We start from the raw sequence: 8714 nt of genomic DNA on the forward strand, positions 1-8714 counted from the left end.
GGATAGATTCATCCATATAACCATCACATAAAGCATTCTTTTCATGATCCAAAAGCATAGAAAAATTATTAATCTTTATGGCATACATGTCATCATAATAATCATCATAAGTAGCAACTTTGTTCTCATCATAGTCAATTGAAAACTCTTCCAAAATAGTGGATGTATCACTAAATAAAGTCATGACCTCTCCAAATCCACTTTCATCAATATTGTAATAAGATTCGACACCCTCCAAAATAGTGGGATCACTACTACCTAGAGTTGACACTCTTCCAAACCCACTTTCATCATTGTAATCATCATAAATAGGAGGCATGCTATCATCATAATAAATTTTCTTATCAAAAGTAGAAGGAATCAAAGGATCATATTCATTACGCAAAGCATCCCCAAGTTTAGGACAAGCAATATTTTCAGCAAATAAATCTTCAAACATTTTATAGTCATCAAACATAGCATCCCCAAGCTTGTGGTTTTGCATATAATCATAATCATTCTTATCAATAGCATGAATGGCACCAATAGTATAGTAAACATTATTATCATATTCATCCAAGCAAGTGCCAAAAAGATTTTCAAGATCGTAAGAGACATCATTGTCTTCCCAATCATAATCATCACAACAAGAAGTAGGCATCACAAAATCATACTCAATATCAACATCCTCCATCAACATATTTGATTCACTTTCATGAGGCACAATGGTGATAGGAGCAATAGTACTTGGGAGAGTTACCTTTTTACCTCTACTTTTTCTTCTTTTCTTTTTCTTCTTCACCACCTCACGTGTGGGTTTAATCAACTTTTTCGAGCTTCTTGTTGAAGAGATTGATTGGATAGGAAGCTCCTCCCCTTTACCTGATTCATCATAATAAACACTAGGAGGGTATTGGGAAATATTTTCCCTTTCATTAGTACTCTCTTCATACTCTATTTGTTTTCTTGTCTTTATATAGTTGGAAATATAAGGATTCTCAATGCAATTTACCACACAAAACATATAAATTTCCTCTAGATGAAAATCAAGAAATCTATTGATATTAAATTTTGGAATACCCTTAGTTATACGTTTCATTTCTTCATACCCCAAAAGAAGACTAAGCTCTTTATGATGCTCAAGGGTAATCAAGTTATGGCAATTTTTGGACACGATTTGATCATGAAACAAATAGCATTGGAGATTTAAATGACCACGTTCATTGCAAAGTTCACAAGGATGGCAAAAAAATTAAATCTTTCATCACAATCATCTAGCCTCTCTTGCAACATTTTCGTTTCTAAATATTTATGCTTGTTACAAAATCTATCTTCCCTTTTTGGTGTGCTTGCACTCCCAATTCACTCCGCAAAAATTGACATTCTTATAGGAGACATCATTATCATGACCAATGCAATCATCATTAGCATCATGGATATTCAAAGAATTTATACTAGCAATATTGCAATCATGCCCATCATCCAATGTTTTTGTGCCATAAATTTTGTTGAATTCTTTTTCTAGAAATTGAGCACAATTACCAGAATCCTTATTCTCAAGATAGATATTATAAAGCTAAGGAACAACCTGAGGCAATCCAATCTCCATTTTTTGTGATTTTCTTTTTATAAACCAAACTAGTGATAAAACAAGAAACTAAAAGATTTAATTGCAAGATCTAAAGATATACCTTCAAGCACTCACCTCCCCGACAACGGCGCCCGGAAAGAGCTTGATATCTACTATGCAACTTTATTCTTGTAGACTCATGTTGGGCCTCCAAGTGTAGAGTCAAGTGGATGACCTAAGTTTTATCAATCCGTGGGAGGCGTAGGATGAAGATAGTCTCTCTCAAGCAACCCTGCAATCAAATACAAGAAATCTCTTGTGTCCTCAACACACTTAATACAATGGCAAATTGTATAGGTGCACTAGTTTGGCGAAGAGATGGTGATAAAAGTGTAGTATGGATAGTAGATATGAGTTTTTGTAGTGCGAACAATAAAAAACAGCAAGGTAGTAAATAGTAAAATAGAGCACAAATGGTATTGCAATGACGGAAAATGAGGCCTAGGGTGCATACTTTCACTAGTGCAATCTCTCAACAATGCTAACATAGTTGGATCATATGATTATCCCTCAAAGTGCAATAAAGAATCACTCCCAAGTTCCTATTAGCGGAGAACAAAAGATAGAAATTGTTTGTAGGGTACAAAACCACCTCAAAGCTATTCTTTCCAATCAATCTATCCTAGAGTTCGTACTAAAATAACACAAAGCTATTCCTTCCGATCAACCAAGAGTTTGTACTAAAATAACACCATATGACACACATCAACCAACTCTAATGTCACGTAGATATTCCAATGTCACCATAAGTAACCGTGAGTTAATTCTACGATATGCATCAAACAACTTCATGATCATAATATTCAACCCACACAAAGAACTACAAGGAGACCCTAAAGTTTCTATTAGAGAAAAGATAATAAAAACGTGCGTCAACCCCTATGCATAAATTACCCCAATGTCACCTCGGGAATCTGCACGTTGAGTGCCATAACATACATCAATTGAATCAATATGATACCCCATTGTCACCTCAAGTATTCATACCGTAAGACATACATCATGTATTCTCAGATCTGAACATTCAATTCGACAAGACAAAACTTCAAATGGTAAAGATTCAATTCATCACAAGAGTAGAGAGGGGAGAAACATCATATGATCCATCTATGTTAACAAAGCCCATGATACATCAAGATCACGAGAGAGAGAGAGAGAGATTAAACACATAGCTATTGGTACAAACCCTCAGCCCCGAGGGTGAACTACTCCCTCCTCATCGTGGTGGCCGCCGGGATGATGAAGATGGCCCCCGGTGATGATCTCCCCCTCCGTCAGGGTGCCGAAACAGGGTCTATATTGGTTTTCGTGGATACAGAGACTTGCGGCGGCGGAACTTCCGATCTAGGGTCTCCGCGAGGGTTTTTGGAATATTTGACGATTTATAGGGCGAAGAGGGGGTGCGGGAGGCCACCGAGGTGGGTACAACCCACCGGGGCACGCTAGGGGGCCCAGGCGCACCCTGGTGGGTTGTGCCCCCCTCTGGGCACCCCCAGATGCTGCTCTAGCCTATTGGATGTTTTCTGGTCCATAAAAAATCCATAAAAAATTTCGCAGTGTTTGGAATCCGTTTGATATTGATTTCCTGCGATGTAAAAACAAGTCAAAAACAGCAACTGGCACTGGGCACTGGGTCAATAGGTTAGTCCCAAAAAATGATATAAAGTTGCTATAAAATGATAATAAAACATTCAAGAATGATAATATAACAACATGAATACTTCATAAATTATAGATACGTTGGAGATGTATCAAACCTTGACGAGGCAAAGTCACATTCTCCGGCACCCCGTATGGTGCACCAGTCCGGGCGCCACGACCGCGTCGTGGTGGATGTCGCCGGCTCATCTCAGGATGGATCCATCATTGACGTGGCGTCCATTGGCGCCGTTCGGGTTCCGGGCTCCGACGAGGAAGAGTAGGCAATGGGAGATGGCGCCTTGAGTCCCGTGAGCCGGCTTGTGTGCCATGCCCTACGCTACCTTGCCGGCGACCGGATCAACACTCTAGGGAACGCAGCCGGACGCCGGAGCCGGACGAGCTCCGCTTAAAGATCAGTTTTACGTTACATGTAATAATATGGATTTGAGGTATCTGGATGTAGAATGAAATATTTGAAGCATGACCGGTCACTGCCCGCAGACGCGCTGGCGTTTAAGGGCTCGGATTTGCCAAGTCCGGCTATAGATACTCTTACTCCTTCGCACTCTAAGAAAGGGAAAAAAGAGAAGCGGAGCAGTAGCACGCGTGGGAAAGGACGAGAAGCGGCGACGCTAAGGGGAGATCGCGGGTCCACGTTAGAGCATCTCTAGCAGATCCTGCAAACCAGGCCATCCGGCAAAATAACCGCCGGTTTGTGGGAAGAGGCAGTTTTGCCGGTCCGAATAGATCCTGCAAATCCGTCCATTCCAATTTTTTTTGTGGGATCCAGAATCTGCGGGCTCATTTCCTTCATATCTACGGGATTTGAGCTCTTTTTTACATGACCTGAAAACATGGAAACGGTTGGTGGGATAGAACTTTCAGCTCCTGCCACGGTTTTCCTCGAGTGCGATCTCGCTGGAGCGCCTTGATGCCGGCGACCACCAGACCCTAGCTGCCGCCCAGCGAGCTGCCATCGCTGCTCGGTGAGTTGTCGCCGCCCCGCGAGCTAGCTAGCTGCCCGCTGCCGCTAACTAGCTAGTTGATGCCTGCTCCTTGCGTCCGCCCCCGCACTCCTTGTCTTGCTCCACGGCGGCGCCGTCATCGGCAAGACGCATGCTCCTTCTCGCGCTGCGGCACCTCTGCCCCTGCTCGTGCCTCGTCTGCGGATGGGGAGATGCGGCGATGAAGATGGACCCAATTGTAATTTAGCAGACATTTTTGGAGGGTTTATATAATTTTGCCAGAACCATTGAATATTTTTACGGGATGTGTTCTATCAAAGCAAAAAGTCATACCCAAAAAACGTTAGAGATGCTCTTATCTCCCCTATCGCGGCAACTCCGACCCTCCTCCCTCTCTCAAGCAAGGTGCTGATCTAACGGCCCAGAGAGGCCAGCCCGTTAAGCGTTGCCTTCCCTATTTCACCCCGCTCGCGGCGCCGCCCCTCACGAACCCTAACTTTTCCAAACCCTACTCCACCCACTTTGCGACACTCTACTGGTCTCCCCGATGGATCCACAGCAGCCGGAACCCGTCAGCTATCTGTGCGGAGGTGCTCTCTCTCTCTCTCTCTCTCTCTCTCTCTCTCTCTCTCTCTCTCTCTCTCTCTCTCTCTCTCGTTTTCTTGCTGGCGTTTATTTTTCGCCCAGATGTTAGGCGCCTTGCGTTGATTCGATTTGTCGACCACGAAGAGAAGCACGGTGTTGTGCCGATCTGACTTGCCCGTGCCTCTCACAATTATCATTCAGCTCTCCGTTGTATTTCTCGTATAGATAATTTGATTTCCCCTTCATATTTTAAACGATTATGTGTACGCGTTCCTACAGATTGCGGAGCTGAAAACACGCTGAAGACAGGGGATGTGATCCAGTGCCGTGAGTGTGGCTACCGCATCCTCTACAAGAAGCGCACCCGCAGGAGTATGGCCCCTTCTCTTTATTCACTCCATCCATTCTTAACCTCTTCACTTTTCCTGTCGCGGTTTAATATTTCATTTGGCGATTGCTTTGTGTGCACTTGTCTGATACTCCCTCCGTCCGGGAAAAGTTGTCCAGAGCGCAGTGTAATGTTCTTTTTGTAAAACAACCCTCGAAATTTGAAAACTGTCTGAAGTAGGTACCAGTCTCCTTCTCCTCCCTCCGCCCGTCCTCCGCTCGTCGCCAGGGGCCGGCGCGGTCGGATTCCGCCGCCGTGCTGGTGATTCCGGCGCTCGCAGACACCCATGAACACCCGCGCCGCCCACCCGAGAACAGCTGCCCATTGATTCCGCCGCCCACCGGAGGCGAGCTGGTCCCCGATTCCCCCGCGCGTCGCCAGGACCAACCGCTGACCACCTGCGCGATTCCGCCGCCACCTACCTGCGTGATTCCACCGCCCACCGCCACTGCCAGCCACCTAAGTGACGGAATCGCCCACCCGACGGTCACCGAGCTGGTAGCCAAGCTTGGCTGGTGGAACGCTCTTTCCTCGCCCCCGCCTCTGCTGCTGCTGCTGCTACGAATCCAATCACCGGCCCCGCCTCTCGTAGGCATTCCTGGACGCATGAAGATGTTTGGAAACAAACAATCAATCATTTTTTGTAAGCAAATTAACAATCCATTTTTGGAAACAAACAATCAATATGATTCCACCAGGTTCCTCGAGATTGGAGTATATTTCCAAATAATTTCAGTGCACAATCAATCAATTTTATTTTGGAAAGAATCAATATGATTCCACCAATTCCTCAAGTCTGGAGTATATTTCCAAATATTTTCAGTGCACAATCAATCAATTTATTTTGGAAACAAATCAATGTTCCACCAGATTCCTCAAGACAGCAGTATATTTTTCAAAACAATCAATCAAATGTTGTAGTCTTGACCAGGAGAATAACATTTTCAATCAAAAAGTTGCAGTCTTTATACATACGGTTTTCTTCAGTTAGTCTTATGGGTCATCCAAAAAATAGTTCATTGGAACATTCTTGTTGACAGCTCCTTGTGGTCAAATTCCAAATTATTGTAAGGAGTTAACTGAATTTAGTTTCGGTAAAGTTTACAGTAAAGCCAAATTAACTGAATTTTAACAACAGGAATTTTCTTGCTGGCATATCTGAGAAACTCTAATTTTCTCACAATTTATCTAAGAAACTCTAATTTCTCACGATTTTTTTGCACTGCAAATTCACACTGGCGTTGCAAATCGTCAGGTGTAGTACTGGCATTGCATTGCAAATTCACCATATATAATCCCTCATGACAGTTAGATGGAGTAGCACTCTTGATTAACAGGACAAGAACATGGTGGCAACACTGTTAGATGGAGTAGCAACTAACAGGGTGTGTTTCAGAATTAACAGGAACATGGTGCATATCTAGACTGTGTACTCTTGATTGCGGTGATTTTGGTAGATAATGTACTCCAGCAACGACATCTAGACACACAAAATCTTCAGATCCTACTACTCCACATGTACTCCAGAAATCACAGTTTCAGAATTAACAATCTGACATTAAGAGTTAAGATTTACTGAACTTGGTGAAGGTAGATCAAAATTTCAGTGCGGCACTGAATTTGTAAACATCTGAATTACAACACAGGATACTGACAGTAAATAAATTAGGCTAGATTTTGGACACATTTTGTGCAATCACTGAACTACAATGGACAATTTTGTTAGCTAGCAGCTCCTGAAGGAATACCTGTCATTGGCCTCAATAACCTAGACCTGCCCACCATTGGGGAAGCATAAGTTAGCAGATGAGTAAATGTTGATGTTGATTTGGATAATCAGAGTTATGACCAAGTTGCAAACATCAAACATCACATTTGGTACTGCAGGCACTAATGACTGAACATCACATTGCAGCGAGCTATAACAATTAAATCACTGAACTAGCATCAAAACCTACTATAGTCCTGCAGGCACAAAAAAGGAAGGGGAATGCTAAAATAGCAGCTTGTTGAGCTGGTTCGTCAAGTTCAGGAATTTCCAGAGAGGTTCAATGCAATTCTTTGCAAACTGAATTTCAACATTCTTCCTGTGAAGCACAAAGATCACATCAAGCACAGCGGGGCAATATCAAGCGATTGGGACGCGGCATGGGGCTGAAAGGGGCAAAGGGCCTGACCTTATCGTCAAGGACAAGCCGCAAGCGCGCCACGGCCTTGCTCTGCCTCCGCATCCGGCGGCCCCGCACGGCGATCCCGAGCAGCGCGATGGCGACGGGCACCGACCACGCGCTCATCGCTGCGCGCGTCGCCCACAGTAGCAGCACCTCCACAGGAAGCCTCCACCACGGAGGAGGAGGACCTGGAAATGGCCGCCGCCGAGTAGATCGAAGAAAAATTGAGCCTTCTCCTCACCGTGGATCACCATGGGGAAAGAGGAGGGGAACAAGGAGAGGGAAGCTGCGGGGGAGGCGTGGGGTGGGTGAGGCTTGGGGCAGGAGAGCTCCGGCGACGCGGGGACCTGCGGGGGGGCTGCAGAGGAGCCGAGCTGCCGAGGCGCGAGGGAGCACGACAGAGGGGCGGGGGAGACGACGGGGAGCTGCGGGTTTGTCGGGAATTCACTGGGGGTGTTTTCAGAAAAAGACCATGGAGACAACTTTTTCCGGACGGAGGGAGTAGGTTATAAATTGCTTGTGCCTTGTGCTGTGGATATGTCCTTCTTGATCTAGCCGATCCAGTGAACATAGTTCCCTAACTACCACCTCAAACAAACAAACAAAATCATTACTCTGCAATTACGTTTAGAAAAAAAGATGTAATATGCATCTGAAACATTGAAATTCAGTTTCACAGAACAGTATTCACCATCAATGAACCTGGAAGTGTTCCTCCTTTACGGGTGGAAATAGTTGGTCACCACATATTCGTCATTGTGTAATCTACCGCTGTATAATTACTAATGCATAGTGGATCTAAGTATGTGCCAGTTCTAGGTGATCTGGAAGTGCTTATAAGCTCACTACATGCTTCCATTTACTTGTGCATTAGTTTCTGACTTGCTCAAGGAGAATGAAGATCCATATGGAAATAGGAAGTTTAAAAAGTCTACATAACCTCTTGAATCTTGGGGAAAAGCCGCATAACTCCATTAAATACATGATGTGTTTGGTTCATCCACTTGTATTAAGGTTCACAAGGAGGTATATGAATCAGATTGTTTCTATCTGTTACTTTGTTTCTATTCATTACTTCATTCACTAATGAACTTGCTAATATACTATAAACCAATTGAGTACAGATTTGTGCAACACTTTGTGGCTTAGCCAAGCTAGAAAAGTTTGAAAGATTTACATAGCCTCTTGAACGTTTTGAAATGCCATGAACACAATAAAATTTTAACGGATATACCGCAGCACAGTTTATGCAATTATGCTTTATAGTATACTGTTTGAAGTAAATGAGGTTGGCAAACCAAGTTTGTGTCCTAGTAATATTTTTCTGTTTGTAGAGGTACACTTTTGTTTCTTTA

General features: G+C 43.9%; 1 protein-coding gene across 1 annotated transcript in view; it reads left to right on the forward strand.

Annotated features, from left to right (window-relative positions):
* The first annotated feature begins 4625 nt into the window (after window positions 1-4625).
* LOC119341113 (DNA-directed RNA polymerases II, IV and V subunit 12) overlaps window positions 4626-8714 on the forward strand; it is a 6111-nt gene continuing 2022 nt past the window's right edge. Inside the window, exons 1-2 of the mRNA XM_037613001.1 lie at window positions 4626-4805; window positions 5080-5172. Of these exons, the coding sequence (XP_037468898.1) occupies window positions 4763-4805; window positions 5080-5172 (136 nt within the window). The 5' untranslated portion in view covers window positions 4626-4762. The remainder of the gene's footprint in view (window positions 4806-5079; window positions 5173-8714) is intronic.

Source organism: Triticum dicoccoides, chromosome 1B, assembly GCF_002162155.2.
Source record: "Triticum dicoccoides isolate Atlit2015 ecotype Zavitan chromosome 1B, WEW_v2.0, whole genome shotgun sequence".
Classification (NCBI taxonomy): domain Eukaryota; kingdom Viridiplantae; phylum Streptophyta; class Magnoliopsida; order Poales; family Poaceae; genus Triticum; species Triticum dicoccoides.